Genomic DNA, 17,693 nt, shown 5'->3' with positions numbered 1-17,693 from the left:
GTACAAATACTCATCTGATCAAGCACCTTTGATTCTCAGTTTAGCTTCCTAACATGAAGTACATTCATTTCCAGATTACGCATATTATAGAGAACAGCAGCTATACTCAAGAAACACTCTCCCAGAAGATGAAGGAATCCGTGATCAAGAGAAAATATACCCAATGAGGCCAGGTGCGTAAGGGTGGGCGCCCTGTGAATCCTATGGACTTCGAAGAAATAGAGTTAACAAAGGTAAGTCTACCATAACTCTTAATTTCTTCTTCAGGATCCATAGAGCAACCACAGGGATACCATGGGGAAGTCCCATAGCAGTTTCCCCTAAGGGTGGGGACGCTCCTGAGTGGAAAGGAAAATCCGATGCCCAAAGGAAGCATCCTGAGTGGCAAAAGGTATCAAAGGCATTGACCATGAGGCCGCTTTGCAGAGTTGTTCAGCAGAAGCGCCACTTCGAACCGCCCATGAGGGTCCCACAGACTGGGACCCTGTTTGGAACAGGAAGATTAGCTTGCGTGCCAACCTTGCTTGTGAAAGCCAGACAACACAAAGAAATTTTCTTACGCACCCCGAGCATCGTCTGGACCGCAGAGCAAGAAAAACCCTTACCTCATAAGAGGGATGACTCAAGAGCCACGTTGTCAAAAACAGGTGAGGTAGGTCAAGGTACAGGCAAAGACCCTGTGCTAGTAGATCCTGCCGTAGAGGAAGTGGAAAAGGTGTGTCTATGGAGAGACTCCATGAGTCGATGAACCAATGTCACCTGGGCCAGACTGGGGCTATTAGTATCACCATGCCGCCTTCTTGCTTGAACTTATGGACCCTTGGGAGGAGGGAGATAGGAGGAAAGAGGTATGCAAGATTGAAGTCCCACCTCACTGCCAGAGCGTCCACGAAGGTGGGTGAAGGGTCTCTGGTTCTGAACCTGGGGACCTTGTGGTTGTGACGTGAGACCATTAGGTCTAAGTCTGGCAAGCCTCATTTGTCCACCAGGAGTTGAAAGTCATCCGCAGTCGCGTCGTCGGACTGGATTTGGACTGACCTGCCCCGAAGGTTTTGCACCCGAGTGAGTGCTCTGTACACTGCTCGATGCTCCAGAAGGTTTATGGGCAGGCGACTTTCCTGGGTTGTCCACCATCCCTGAAAGGTATAATGACCAGTTACCGTGCCCCATCCGCGAAGGCTGGCATCTGTAGTGAGAACTTCCCAATTTGGAAACCAGAAGGGGCGACCCTTGTCCAGATGGGACGTCTATAGCCACCATGAGAGGAGGATCGCCTGGGACCGGATCAGATGATACTGCCCATTCCACTGGGGGAGAATCAGTTGTTGACGGGGCCTGGAGTGGAGCTGGGCATTTTCCACCATATCGAAGGTGGATACCATGGACCCTAGGACCTGCATTGCTGAGTGAATGGATTGTGGAGCAAGATCCGCACACGCATGTGCGATACCAAAATTTTGTTCGCTGGCAGAAAGATCCTTTGTATTCGAGAATCCAGGAGTGCCCCCATATGTACCATCCGCTGTGTTGGAGATAGGGAGGACTTTTTCCAATTTATGAGCCAGCCGTGTGTCTGCAGGCAGTCCACAGTCAGCTGGAGATGGTGTAACACAACTGGTGAATGTGCCAAGATTAAGAGGTTGTCTATGTATGGCAGGATTCTGACTCCCTGGCGCCTGAGGTGGGCCACCATCACTGCCATTATTTTGGTAAAGACGCGAGGGGCTGCTGACAGACAAAAGGGCAGCTCCCGAAACTGGTAATGTTGCTGCAGGACAGCAAACCATAGGAACCGTTGGTGGGTTGGAGTACATGCACATGAAGGTACGCATCCTGAATGTCCAGAGAAACCTTGAAATCCCCAGTCTCCAATGCCAGGACGATTTACTGCAGAGTTTTCATACAGTTTAGAGGCAAGGAGTCCAGTATCCAAAGCAGCTTCTCCCAAATAAGAGGCCGCTTCCTGAATATGAGAGATGTAGGCCAGTTGTTCCCTGGTAGCGTCTGAAGGCAGGCTCTCTTCCAGTGCCTCTGCCCATCCTTCAATAGTCTTAGCCACCCAGGCCGCGGCCATAGCCGGCCTAGTGATAACGCCAGAAGGGGAGTAGACTGACTTAAGACAAGTTTCCAGTTTTCTATCTGTGGCATCCTGAAGGGAGGATATAGACGGTAAAGGTAGCGTAGAGCTTCTGACTAAGTGTGCCACATGCAAATCAACAGTAGGATGGACTTCCCAATTAGTACACTCACTAGTAGGGAGAGGGTAAAAAGATGCTACTCTTTGACCTGGAACAGTTTGCCAGGAGTACCCCAAGCTTCCCCCATGAGCTCAGTGAGCTGGTCTGATTGAGGGAATTCAGCCTTAACTACCTTTTGATGTTTAAGCATCAGGGTTTTAGGACCGGTTCATGATCCTCTATATTCAGGATCGATTTAAACACCCCACTAAAGAAGGGACATCCACTGTTGAATTATGGTTCGCCTCACCCGAGTGCGACACGGAGAACCTCAGATGATGCGTCAGAATCCGAAAGCTGGGTGGACTGGGAGGATGATACAGTCCACCTATGTGCTTTGGTGGCTAATGATCTGTCCGCCTGTAACAGTTGCTTATAGGCGGCAGATGTTTGCGCCATATTCTGAACTGAGTGGGCATAAACATTCCCCCAAGGAGGATACAAAGGGGGTACCGACATTGTAGGCTGTAATAGCTGCGGGTACCCCCATGTGTCATAACCTGGGATAAGGACACCCAAGGTGGCTCCTGGACAGGGGCTGGTACAGTGGACTGGGGAGGTGGTACATAACAAATAGCATACAGACTGTCCTGCACAGAATATTGAGGGGACAAGCCCTCTGAACAGGATCTGCAAGTAACCAGCACAAGGGCCGCAGGCTCCTGTTTACCCTTAGAAGACATAGTAATAACCAGCCAGCAGCACACAATCAGTGTATGGCTTGTAATGCAGTGTGACACCCTTCACAAATACAGGTAAATGTGAATGACCCCCTACACACCTGGTAGTTGAGGGTTAAACAAGAGCAACAGGGATAGATATAACTGACAGTCAGAAAGTTTTAAGATCGTATATCACAACAGCAGAGCTAGCACAAGTCACATACAATGCATATAAAATACTTCTAATTAGGGATGTGCAGGCTCGGATAGGTTCGAGTTTGCACGTGGAGTTCGGATTTTTCCCTCCAAAAAAACGGAACTCAGAACGAGGCAAAACGTCATCTTGCATGGACGAACATCATCATTCCTGGTCTTTTGTCCAGGAATGATGATGTTCGTCCATGCAAGATGACGTTTTGCCTCGTTCTGAGTTCCGTTTTTTTGGAGGGAAAAATCCGAACTCCACGTGCAAACTCGAACCTATCCGAGCCTGCACATCCCTACTTCTAATGGGCACTGAATCAATTACTCAAGCCTCAAAGGGCTGGTAGTAGATTCGGGTCCAGTCTCCCTGTATACTTCTCCCTGGAGCCAGGTTATACAGCACACAAATCCTGAGACCTGTAGCTTCACAAAAGCCCTGATTAATGGCTGATGAGTGTCTCATATAGGGAGGAGGGTGAGGAGGAGGATCAGCTCAGAAGCAGGAAACCTCTTGTGAGGGATCGCGCTCTGGGATGGGGGACGGTCTGCTGCGAGAGAGCTTACCTCCCCACTGCTGTATCAACCGCCGGCCTCATATGGTCCCTGATGCCAGACTGCCCTGGTGGTCAAGTGGGGGTGTGAACGAACCAGATGCCCCACTACAGAGCCCTCCGGCTAGTCTCCTCAACCGGAGGCAAGGACTGCATAAACACGCGATTCCCCACGAGCACGGAATCGCCTTACCTGTCTTCCCAGTTTGTCCGGCTGCTTCCCTAATATCCAGTGGAGCCTGTCGTAATCACCGAACCACTCATGGGTGTTGTGGCACCGGCGGGGGCAGATGGAGCAGTAGCGCTGCTTGCTCTGAAAGCGATAAAATAAACAAACTCATAAAAATAAAGCTGTGAGCTGCCGAAACAGTCCCTATGTCTAAAGGTGCGACCGATCCTGCCGGCACCAAACGTAAAACTGTCTGACTGTGGCTGAGGTATATGTGGAGGAGGAGCTGTACCATACTGGGAGCTAAAGCTTTGACTGGTGCCCGAATCTCTCCAACCACACACCCCCCATGGTTATCCCTGTGGATCCCCTATGGACCCTGAAGAAGAAATGCCAGTATTTATACCATAACAAGAGAGACATTTTAAAGGGCCACTAAAACTAAGCTTAAAAAAATATATTACCAATATATAAAAGCTCACATACCACAAATAAATTTCACATTGTGTTTACATGTGCTGCAGAGTGCAAGCTACTTTTTTCAGTTCTGTATATTCCATACCACTCCTTTAGCTTGCATCTCTGCTGTATTCTTCAATAATGTAAATTATTCTGTGTATATTTGTGTAAAACACATGACTTGTTTGAAAGGGAAATTTGGTGTGCATGGAGAAAAAGGTTGTTGCATTTGAATCACAGCTTTACTTTAAGTATCTTCTGTTTGTAGAATATTTGAGTTTTTATACTATAGAAAATATAGTCACACGGTACAATTGTATATGCATTTCAATGTTTACAGCTGCTCTTTCCTGGAACACAATTGAAAGAACATAAGATATTTGAAAATTGTATGCAATCTAATTACTATTAAACCTGGAAGGTCTGCAGCAGATCTGAAACTCACTTACTTTGATCCATAAATTGACACACTAAAAAACAAACAAACACCATAACATGGATAAGATTTTAATTATAGTATCTTCTTTGCAGTTATTTATACAATATGGGTCCTTCCTTTATAAGAGACCTTATCATGACAAGTCCTGACACATATATGACACATTATGAAGTTCTCTGACCTAGTAGTCTACTGTATTGGAAGAGGAACTGTAATGGCCTGACTCTGCACAGTGCACAAATATTACTGTGCACTAATATTAAAGATCATCATCAATTGTGTACATATTATAGGTATATCGATGATCCTTAGTAAATAGTTAAAATGAGTAAATGCTTGGGAAACACCATTAAATGTCTCAGCAATCAAGTGTGAAAAGAGAATTATAAGTGTTCTCTCAAGCCCAATAAAAAGCTAAAATTTAAATGTAGTCTTAAATCTAACTCTTTAGCACTAACACTAAAAAAAATCCCAAAATCTGACCACCCACAAGTGTTTACACTCAACTTCTGACCTAATCTCGTATTTACAAGATCAAGTTTACCCCTTTTATAGTATCATTTGTAAATGTAGTGCGTTACTCTTCATATAGGGCAGCACAGACGGTGTAATGGTTAGCATTACTGCCTCACAACAACTGTGTGAGCATGTTGTAGGGAATATAGACTGTAAGCTCCACTGGGGCAGGGACAGATGTGAATGGGCAAATATTCTCTGTGTAAAGCGCTGCGGAATATGTGTGCGCTATATAAATAACTGGTAATAAATAAATAATAATAATATAGTGCAAATAAGCATGATGGAGAGGCCCACTAATGTCTTAATGCTGCATTCCCAGGTAGGGCGAAAACATTTTATCACCAGAGCACAGCAGGAGCACCATGCTGCCATTTTCCCCATTCCTTCTTTCACAGCCCATGCTGAAAGCTGGAGCTGTGCTACGCAGCAGAGGGAGTGTGGCGCAGGGAACAGTAAGAGGCCACAAACACAGAGCCTAGTTGCTGCTTATTGATCCTCCAGCTCACACTCATCTCAGCGGTCATCTTAAAATGATAATACCTCCTACAGCAAACCAGGGATATAAAGCAGTTCTATGTACAGAAATGTATCACTTTCAGGACAGGATGCACAGGAGAACAAAAAAATCTTAATGCATCCCCTTCAATGTCAGCTGTTTGGCTTTACAAACATTTTAATATGATTTTGTAACTACTGACTTGGATTGGAGGATAGACTATTGTTAGTAGCAGTGCTTACTAATCAGATGCATGGACATATGACACATTTCCTAAACTGTATAATTGGAGTGAGGCATTTCCTTATTGTAGATTTTCAGTCAAGATAGGATGGAACTGTATTATTTGTATCACTTCATGGTTGTCTAAAGGAAACATAGTATTAACCTTTACATTGTTAGAAAAGCAAAATTGTTGTAGTTTATTGCCACACTAGACGATGGGTGTACCCGGCCGCGCACGATGTGAAGAACGACCGCACTATCAGCCACCTCCACAAGCATGTGGTTGTTCATCAAATTGACAGATTGAGCAGCATGTAGGATCGATCTGTCGATGCGATGAACGATCCTCGGGAGCACGCATAGTTGGCCATAGTGCATACACACTTGCCGACATGGACGAGCCGCCGGATCGTGCGACATATTGTCTAGTGAGTACCCAGCATTAGTGTTGGAAAATGGCCTCAGATAGAAATTGTCGGAGTCAATCTCCCATATCAGGAAAGCTTTAAATAGTACTATGGGTTTGAAACAAAGCTTGTTTTTGCCAATTTAACCAGTGACGGGCAAGCCAACATTTGTAAACCGATTAAGAGGAAATTAATTATTAAAAGTTGGAATTCATTTTACTTAAAAATTTAAAAAGAATCCTTCACTTAAGTTTTTAATTTGAATGATTATTTTTAATTTAAGCATCAGTCCATCTAGAAAATCAGTAAGCAGGTACATGTTCTTTCTTTCAAACAAATGGCACAATGGATAGACAGTGCCTACATTGGTAGTAGGGTGGCCAATCCTGGGATCGGCGGGATCCCAGGACTTTGGCCAAAAACCTCTGGGATTTGAGTCCCGGGATAGCAGTTTAGCCGGGCAGCGCTGAGCACCCTAATTGGTAGTGACGATTGCACCTGGCCTCACCAATGAAATACACAAGAGTTGCCAGGGCTACAGTACTTCATGCTATTTGACTAAAAAATTTCCCACTGTGGTGACAATCTGCACGGTGTACCGAAGGGTGACCGTGTCCCTGCTTTATGCTACATTTCCTGCCATACTGGCCTACAAGACATGTAAAGCTAACTTCTCATAGAAAATCAGTAGACACACACATAGTTGAAATGATTTGGCAAAAATACTACTAATACAATGTGATAAGCTACTGTAAAAAAAATAGAAAAACCATGATACCTTTATTCATAAGTAACAATATAATTCCACTACTATAAGCAATGACTATCTGTATAGAAACACTGGATTTTAATTAAAATATGGTCACAAATCATATTAGTGACTTCTAATACATTATAGGTAAATCTAAAGTAGCTTTAATAGGGATGTTAAATTCATTATTAAGAACCATGGTCTAATTCATTTTTAGAAAGGATGGATACTACCCTATGGAGTCAAATACCTTATATGAAAGCTCAGCTTGTTGTATGGTAGCAGAGGATGTTGTTAAACTCTGATAACATAAAAATGTATATTACAGGATATATTATCATATATACATCATTTAATGCAACTATATACTGGCAATTTTGGATTCTAAGGGGTATATTTACTAAAGTGCAGGTTTATAGAAGTGGAGATGTGGCCCATAGCAGCCAATTCCATTCTAGTTAACATGTTTCTAGCACCTTCTAGAATATAATAGCTAGAATCTGATAGGTTGCTATGGGTAACATCTCCACTTCTAAAACCCAGCACTTCAGTAAATATACCCCTAAGAATGTAAAACAAAACAAAAATTCTGTCAAATACAAAATGGAGGGCTATAGATTAGATTGTCACTGCTGTCTACTATTACCCTGAGCAGAACTAAAGCAAAAAATGTTCACTTTGTCATATATGTATTCTTTGCAGTTCAGACCTATTAATTTTTCATTACTGAAAACCCATAGTTAAATGTCCACTTTACTTGCTTACTTTACAGGTTCCTGAACAGCTACTCACAGTGGAAGCAGCCATTTTGTCAGCTCAACCAATATTCATTAAAATGCAGCATCTGTTCACTACAAACCAGCAATATCACCAGTGAATTTATGGGCCAATATATGATTTATGGCTGCCAACACTATGGGGTAAATTTACTAAGGTGCCGATTTCTATTCTAGGTCATCCGTATTCATGCGTTTCATTTTTCTAACAAGTTACTCAATTTACTAAGCTGCCAATTTGTTGTAATTCGTATTGATCGATAGTGTATTCATTTGTAATTTTCATTCGCATTTTGCGTTCGATTTTGATCTTGGCCGAACATGGCATTCGTTCGTATTGTGCCAATGCGTACGCAATCACTAACTCGACCGATTTAACAAGTTCCGAAAGAAACCATGAGTGATTGGTTTGAAGTGTCAAACGTGTGGGTGGCACACAATGTATGGTGTTAATTTGATATTGTATATTAATGTGTTGTTGTTAAATGAAACTCTGGGTACTTATAGATGTGTCTACATACATCTATCCTCCGCACCAGGGCCGGCGCTAGGCTTTGCTGCGCCCAGCGCCGTCCTGTTGCCGCCCCTTCCCTCCTCTGCTCCCTCCCCAAAATTACATATTCACTATAGCGCCGGGAGGGAGGGTGGGTGTTTCTTGCGTCCGCCGGATACAGTGGCGCTCTGGGCGATGGCCCGGCTTGCCCGTGCCTAGAGCCGCTCCTGCTCCGCATGCTACAAGTCCCGCTACATGCCTATGTTCTGTGTTGCTCACAGAATATAGGCATACTGCATATCATTTTAATCAGCAGAAGCTGATTGTGCTACATATTGCGCATTTGTAGGTAAAAAGATGAGTTACGCCACGGCATGTATGACCTTGCCATCAGCCAATGCTGACCATGCTCAGTTCCATGACCTTGGTTTCTTCCAGCCTGGTGGCAGAGCCTCAGGTATCTCACAGCCCCCACAAGATCTCCATCCAGCACAGATAACTCTGCCATGCTTTGTTTCTCTTGGTAACATGAGAGAAGTGTATGCATATGCTTAATCCCCTTTTTAGTGGCCACAGATTTGAGTTGTCAGTGATAGTTAAGTATGTTCAGATGTCAAACTCGAATTGAAAAAGGTGTTCTATTTGAGATTTCTATTTGGGTTAGTTTTAGCGTCTTTTGTGGCCAATTTGCAGTATATTTCGGCCGCGATGACAAATTCGAATTCCTTAGTAAATTTCCAGGTCCTATTGATGTCTATGGCAAAAGGCTTCCGAGTTGGATCGATGGTCTATTTGTCCGAAAACATGTTACCGTCCGAGTTTCAGGTGTTCTCGACCGATTTTCCCTTTAGAATGGGACAAACTCGGCCGATTTTAGCATTTAGTAAATTGCGAATATGCATTTAACGTACGATTTAGCTGCATTTAAATTCATTCGTGCTTAGTAAATTTACCCCTATGTGTAAGTGACAGACACGTAAGCCTGCAATAAAAAAAATTAAATATTAACATTTTATATACAGGATTCATTGGCAGCATTTTGTCTGACAACTTAAACAGTGTGTACCAGAGTGTAAAGTATGATTACAGTATATACCCACACAAGCAAGAAAATGTCAGCCCCTACAGCAAACATATGGGGGAAGTCTACAAAGGTAATACTTTAATTTATTTGTCATTTTCACAATATATAGTTACTATATCATTCCCTGTATAAAAAAAGAAACAAAAACAAATTTATTATACATGACATGTTCGCTTTACAGAAAAAAAATAACACCCAAAACTATGGTTTGGAGAGTCAATTTCAAGTCACATCAACAGATGATGTACCAGCTTCCTATTGGATTAATACAAAGGTGGCAAGTGGTAAGAATAAGTTGTAGGTTAAGCCTCTATGCCATGTGTGTAAGTGTGTATATATGACCTGGGGTTAACAAAACAAGTATATAGACAAATACACACAGGTCAAGACAAAACAAAAAGGATGGCTACTGTTATACTAAATGACAGGGTCACAAGTCTTTGCAATATTCATGCTCATTTCATTTTCATGGACAATATGATGTTCTGTGAACATTCTGAAGCAATAAGGCATCATGCGCAGGATTAAATGTTGTCACACAAGCCTCATTTGTTTGACATGGTGGGGAAAAAAGAAAAGCACTTGGACTGTGGTTTTTTTTTTTTTATTACCCCTTTAGCTAACGGGAATAACAACCCTATATTTGAAAACATGCTAAAAAGAGCATACCCTGTTTATCGCCAGATAATGGATACCTTTAGTGAGCTCTCCCAGGCAAAGCAAATATATTGAAAGAGTTTGCTCTTCAGCCCAAAGCTATGCCTGTCAATCAATAATATAATCACAGCAGTAAGTTTTATCTTTAACAGGTGACCAATTTCATCTTTTGCATCCTTTATGTTCTTTATTTGTCAATTGCCCACTGGCAGTAAAAAAAAAAGGTAGAAAAATAAGACAAGGGAAATGTCAGCATCATTAGGACTGAGTGACAATGAACAGCCTACAAAGTAAGGCTGCTTAGATCTGAGCCACGCTATGTACAGTGAAGGTGCGCCAGCAAAGATGAAGAGAACATGCAGTGTTTGCACAAAAGGCCGTCTCTTTACTACTAATAATCCTTCAGCAGAACATTCCGTAGGTAGAGGTGAGGGTCGGGGAAAAAACATAGCAAGTGCCGTCAGCACTGTCACTGATGCGTCAAGGAGAAACACATGGTAAGGGAACCTTTGGTAGGATCCTAACCAAACTGGTAACAGTCCTGCAATGGCCATGCAAGCAGCTGCTCTGCACTGCTAGGTCTGTGTGCAATAAATTGGAATGTGTATATATTTTAAGTGCATATGAACACATGTACATACATATACAATGTACACAGACATACGTCATCACGTTTACAAGTCAGCTTTGTTAACAAACCAATGCAATATAGCAAAGCACCAGGTGGAAATATCCCCTGAGTATAGAGCTGAAAAAAATCCAATCTTCTATGAGGTCTGGGACTTTCTACTCCTTTGTGAGCAGACGTGTGCCAGAAACCCCCAAAAATGGTCCCTCATTTGAAGATTAGGGAGTCATTTTAAGGCTTTTCATACTACAGACTTTTCCTTTTTTTAATTTTTTTTTCAATCCCAATTTTCCAGTCGCGATACCACATTGGTTGCTTCTGAGCATTCAGATTGGCTGTGGGGAGTCTTTCATGGCCAGAGCTCCACTATTGACAAGCTGGCCACAAAGATGCTGTCACTCGCTGTCAGAGAGTGTTTCATACTGGGAACAAAGCAATGGTTTTGGCTCCTCATCCCGAGCCCTCTGTGGGGTGGTAGAGTTGCTCTGAGGAATGCTTGTTGAGGGTGGAGCAGCAACAAGGTTGGTAGGGAGTCTGATTGTTAATGGATTGTATGGAAATGGCGTTGACCCTGCAGAAGAAGAGAAAATTAATATCAGATTATATTGTCAGACCTTTTGTTCATCTTTCCTGTCAATTTACAGTTACCATAAAAACAAGGGTTTTCAAGTTTTGTGCATGTCTTTAATCTTGCACAGGTGAGCTAATCTATTTTGTTAGGTCAGTAATTGTCACACCTGATACAGAAATGACAGAAATCCTCACAACATGACCTGTTGGGAAAACTGGAGGGCTGAGAACCACTGACTTGAAGGATAACTACACCCTAAGCTGAAAATTAAGTTAATGGTGGAACATGGTTAGAAAGGTTGAAAATGTCAACTTTTCATAGATGTGAATGATACTATCCTAAATGAAACCGGATTCCAGAAGATTGGTTACCCGAGGTCCTGCATTCAAAGGTTGAGGTACACCGGGAACTGCTTCCTCTGCTGCCACTAGTAGAGTGTGTGTGTGTGTGTGTGTATATATATATATATATATATATATATATATATTTATATATATATATTTATATATATACATACACACACACACACACATACGAGTGTATTAAAGCACGGCGGAGGCAACTAAAAAAAATTTGAACTCAAAATTCATTACTGTTAAGTTTTAATTAATGAAAACAACAATTTTTGCATAGCATTCGACCTCTACAGGTCAGGTACGGAATTACAAAAGGATTTAGCTTATCTACGATTTTTTCTTTCTATCTTCTCTACTATATCAAAGCGAAAATTTGTCCTTCTGTCTTTCTATACAAATCTACAGTTTACAAGCGAAGATCGTGACATTTTACATACGAGCGTATTATAACACGGCGGAGGCAAAAAATGTTTTAATCTAAATTACTGTTAATTTTTAATTAATTTAAAACCACAATTTTTGCTGGGCGCTCATTGTGGGACCTCACAGCATATGGGTAGGGCCTTGGAGCAAGCATTTTGTGTTGTCATGATCTTAATGTTTATTATTGAAGAGAGCTTTAGCAGGCTTTGCCAGCATTCCCAGCTCTCTGACTATACCAAATTACGCAACAGCATTTACTTCTTTCTTCCAACTGTGTCAAAATGATGACTTTGCAAGGACCCTGCTGTACTGTGAGCTGCCAAAATATTACACATGGAATGCTTCTCCCAAAGTTTTTCTGCGCAGAAAACAAGGAGTCGCTGTAGATGGTCATTCTGGTATCAGAGCAACAGAAGCTCTTGGCCGTGTTTACACTGTACATTCTACAAATTTTGAATGCTTCCATCTCCGAAGTTTGCTTTACACCGTTACAGATCCTAGAAGGAAGACCTTAGGACTGTGGATGGGGAAGATTGTCACACACTTAGTGAGGCTTGCCTAAGGAGAGGTTAGTTGGAGGATGAGGTGTAAATAAACATTGTTAAAATCCTGGGCAATGCCGGCTGGTAAGTATATTTAACCCTCCTCTTACCCCCCCCCCAACCCTCCTTTGGGGATGCCTAACCCTAAGACTCCGGGGTTGTGCCTAACCCTAACCCCCCCTCCCCGCACCCTAAATCTAACTCTCTCGGGTGGGTGCCTAACCCTAACCTCTCCCTGGTGGTGCCTAACCCTAACCCCCCCTTCCCCTTGCCTAATCCTAACCCTCCCGGGGGGTACCTAACCCTAAAGTTCCCCCAGGGGTGCCTACACCTAACCCTCTCCCCCCTTGCAACTAACTGCTTGCGACGCCCGGCTTACTAATGTTCATTATGCCGGGCGTCGGGATTTTGGCGTGGGGCTAATGATAGGCTATTCACTTGCATTTGTTTCCAATAGTAGCTAGCTTCAAGAATATAATTTACAGAAATACTAGTGTTGCCACATATCTCTTCACCAGTATAGGGAACACTGATGTTCTTTTAGACCAAATTTAACTTGAAAAAGCAATGATTTAGCAAATTTATTTTTAGTCAGTTTAGTTTCACTTTCTATGAAATGCCCTAAAGGTAAGTTTGAGAGAAAGTTAAAATCATTTGATTAAGAGAGTGGTAAAAGGACCTAGGATAGTGCAAGAGAATCCAGTTGCAGAACGGGGTTGATTTGTCATACTTGAGCCTAGAGATTCCATGCTATCACCAGCAGCTGGGATAAGTCATTACAGTATCTAGGTCTAACCTGATTTGAAAACAGCAGCTGCAGCATCTCCCACATCCCTTGAGATATTACCAGATTTAGATGAGTGCCACCACTAACTGTGCACAAAATCCTGTCCAGGTGCACTTCTTACATTTGTTGCCATTAATGTTCATAGGTTATGAGCCCGAGACACAAAATGGGGATAACCAAGCATTTTCTACACCAGGTACTGATACACTGATCATTTTTCTAGAAGAACCACCTTCCATAAAAAGACCATGAGGACCTACTGCCATTTGCCAAAAAGCTTGAAAGGCTGGACATGTATAATTTACTGAATTCATTTGTTGAATGGTGGAGAGACCCCTTAACTATTCTTTTGGAAAGCTTTATTTTAGTATTAGTTTATGCATTATATTAATCATTAACTATATTAACTAGACTAAATTTTTTACAATTGACGATTTGCAGAAACACAAAATGTTGAACTTCTCATTTTATTAAACTGATCTTAATATTAACTATGAAATGGAACACTAAATATACACGATTTCTTATTGAAGATCCAAAAGTATTGAATCTGATTTTGATGTTTACTTTTAACTTAGGGGGTGAATTCTATTAGCAGCGTTAATTTACAGTGGGCTAATTATTCCCCGGGCTATTTAATTAGCCCTGAAGGCAGCCTGCACTCAACTGGGATTTTTTTTTTCGGGTCTGATGGGACCCGAAAAGAAATCTGCATTAAATAGTGTGTTAACGGGTGCCATGACCCTGTTAACGCATAGGTCTGTGAACTTATTACAGATTCTATATGTTAATGTTAATAAGGGGCTCGGGGAAGGGAAAAAGGGAAGGGAATTGAATAGCCCCAGGCGTAAAAGGGCAAGGCCACCACCCTTTTTCACCCGCGCTAAATGAATGGAGCTAATTAAATTTGGCCCATAATCAGTGGTAAAGTGTTCAGACAATGCTCCTTATACTGTTTACTTGTGGTATTGCTCCAATGAAGGGGAATGGTCATCACCAAAGTAGGGGGGTTTCTTTTGTGTTTTAGGAAGAGGTCTGGTGCTTCCACCAGTGGTTCAGGAAAAACATCTCTCTGGAAAAGAATTGGACTATTTTTGGCCGAATTACATTAACATGCCCTATTAGGTTGTTTGTTGATGCCAGACAACCCACAATTGACAAGTCAGGCATTTATTATTATTATTTATGAGCAAAGATCGCAAACTCATTTACAACTTGACTGGGAGAACACTGCACTGTGCTGCAGACACGCTGGCCTGCAGAGACGCTTCACAATTTTGGAAAAGGTGAGCTGGTCTGTTGTTCCTATAAGCTCACATGACAATACCAGCTTCTTAGGGCAATTATGGACTTTTATACCTCAGTATACTTAATTAGTTTCTGCTTGTCCTCTACCTTGTGAGCCCTACCCCATTGTCTTTGAAACTTGAAGCATCTATTCGTCAGCACATAAAATACTTTCAAAGCAAGGTGGAAGTATGTAGTATAGCCATTACATCCTTATTACAGTGTTGTCGTCATCATCATCATGGGTGAGGGATAGGTACCATCAGTCTAAAAATGTTGACGCTCTGGGATGCAAAAAATAGAGAACTCTATTTGATCAAATCTTATTAGATGTAAGTTGGGATCAGCGAACCGCTCTCACTACAAACTCACATTGCGAATTTAATTTGCAATACAATTCCAAACTCGCATTGCTAATTCGCAGAAAATTTGCCTTAGTTTGTGTGCACCTCTCTAAACAGGTGAAAATATAGGGAACATCTTTATTTTAAGGTAAAAATTTAGCGAACCTCCGGTACACCCCTATCTATGAATACTCATGCACTTTGAGGGGTTTAAATCGCATCATTTGATCAATAAAGACATGTCAGTTTTCAGATTAATTTCTATAAAAAGCTCAATATTGGGTTAAATTATGATGTGGGGCAGGTATGTGGGGGATGTTGTATTGATGGTAAGGGGTTTTGAACTTACAGATAAGAGGTAAGTGTGTTAATTCCAACCTTTTACAAACTTGTATAAAAACTACAGAGAAATGTATGTATAGTACATTTTCATTAAGACTTTAATTTGATGAAAAACACTTGCTTGCTATCATTTTTCAACCAATATTAAAAAGTGCAAAAATCAGCCATTTTACATATTTTAAAAACCTCCAGTACTTTCCTTATGGCCACTAAGAGCCTTCTATATGGTCCTACTAGCTCAGTTGTGACTTTATTGGAGTTCAGGGTGGTTTCCCCACGTTTACATGCACTTCTCCCAGGTCACATTTTGTAGTAAAGTCGCACACCCTCGCCATGACTACTGCAATTGGCATTTCCAATTGGATCTTGCATTTCTCAGGTGCAAGCATTTGTGTGATGTATGCGTATTTCATGAAACAAACTCACTTTTGCAAACTCGCATATAGTGGCACGAGACACTGCTTCTATTGTATTTTGTCCTCCGAAAAAAAACACAGCTTTTTTTTATTCTTTGCTAAGTAATTGAATATATGTTTTTCCTCTATCGTGTAATTTCATTTTTAATTTTCAGACAGCTTATGAAAAACATTTACATCAGAGGTCTAGGTTCTCTTGCAACGGTCACAGAATCTATTAAATCGGCTGCTCTAAAACCAGCATGAAAAATACAGGGACATATTATTGCATAGCGTTTTTCTGTCGGTGTGTAACTTTTAATTTGTTTTTTTAGGTGATAATGTACAAAAGCATGATTCCAAAATGTTAAATTACTTGCAGTATTTTAACACTTATGTGGCTTCTTAATTGTCATACAAAAATAAGGCATCTGACTGGACAATGGGAAGTGAATGTTATACACATAAGGCCCTGGAGGAAGCTCTGGTGTATTCCCTAGCCACACTTTTACATGTGCCCTGCACTCTCCTTACCACTTCCACTTGCTCCATGATGCTTATTTGGCCTGGCTCTGCATCAATCATACATTTAATAGATGCCTCACAGTGTTCATATTTATTACATTTTGGGGGAACCAGTTATTCAAGCATTGGTTAGAAAATGCTACTTTTTTTTCCGCTGGATAAACAAAGGGATATTGGCCATTAGAGATGATCCAGGAGGCCACTTGCTCTCTTTTCAGATTCAATCTAAATTTTTAATTTCTAACAAGGATTTTTTCCAATGTATTTGCAAATCCGACATCTAATTCAAGGCCTGCCATTAGCTATGATTAGACCTGATGAGTCAGACACGTTGCGCTCTATTTGTATTATCTCCACAGCTATGCCTTATACAACTAGATTTATTTACTCCGATTTACTCCCTGCCACCTCCGAGTTACTCTGGGCCACTTGTGTTAAAAGGTGACCTCCTCTGCTCCTGCTACACATGGAGAAGACTATGAAGATTCTCCACTCAGAAGTGTTGTAGTAAGTACATGGTAAGACATTACATCGTGCCTATCTCTCCCCGGTTCAAAGGAAATATGTCGTTTCGGAGGATATATGTCTTAAATGTAAATGTGGAGACGCTCCTTATTTTCACAACATATGGAAACGTGGGAAAATTAGACGATTCTGGGATAAGATAATGTGATTTTTTAATAATGTGTGTCACCTTAGTTTATGTCTATGCTATGTGCAAATTTAATGTATTGGGACCTTTATGGCCGACATAGGGAACTTATAGCATTGCTCACCATGGTTGTCACCATGGCCAAAAAAAATTATTTTGCGTAACTGGACTGTTTTCTCATCTCCTACCTTACAGGCGCTTAAACATATGCTGCTTCAATTCCTCCACCTTAATAAGAAGGCCACATTACCAGATGTTGAAAAAGGGATGAAAAAGTTTTATGACAAGTGGGGTGTATATATAGATTCTCTTGATTCTACAACTCAGAAACTCATATTCTTAAATTGTTTGAGACAACAGACTGGTATTTATAGCAAACGCTCAGTTAAGTGGAGTGCTGTTAAGTTTTTTTACACTTTGAAATCTTGTATGTTACTGATGGTGTACCTCATCTGATCACTATTGCACTGACGAGGGATATACTGATGGGCAGCACAGACAGTGTAATGGTTAGCATTACTGCCTCACAGCACTGAGGTCATGGGTTCGATTCCCACCACGGCCCTACCTTTACGGAGTTTGTATATTCTCCCTGTGCTTTCGTGGGTTTCCTCCGGGTACTCCGGTTTCCTCCCACACTCCAAAACTATACTGGTAGGCTAATTGGCTCCCAACACAAATTAACCCTAGTGTGTAAGTGTGTGAGCATGTG

The 17,693-nt window shown here is 41.6% G+C and overlaps 1 protein-coding gene across 14 annotated transcripts in view; it reads right to left on the bottom strand.

Annotated features, from left to right (window-relative positions):
- Positions 1-9,537: 9,537 nt before the first annotated feature.
- NCOR2 (nuclear receptor corepressor 2) overlaps positions 9,538-17,693 on the bottom strand; it is a 535,580-nt gene continuing 527,424 nt past the window's right edge. For all 14 annotated transcript variants that reach the window (XM_088482142.1, XM_088482138.1, XM_088482137.1 and 11 more), the window contains one exon: positions 9,538-11,328. In XM_088482142.1, coding sequence (XP_088338268.1) covers positions 11,153-11,328 — 176 coding nt within the window. In that variant the 3' untranslated portion in view covers positions 9,538-11,152. The remainder of the gene's footprint in view (positions 11,329-17,693) is intronic.

Source organism: Taudactylus pleione, unplaced genomic scaffold, assembly GCF_031769625.1.
Source record: "Taudactylus pleione unplaced genomic scaffold, aTauple2 ptg000282l, whole genome shotgun sequence".
NCBI lineage: Eukaryota > Metazoa > Chordata > Amphibia > Anura > Myobatrachidae > Taudactylus > Taudactylus pleione.
The sequence above is the reverse complement of the archived record's forward strand: the minus strand, read 5'-3'. Positions and strand labels throughout refer to the sequence as shown.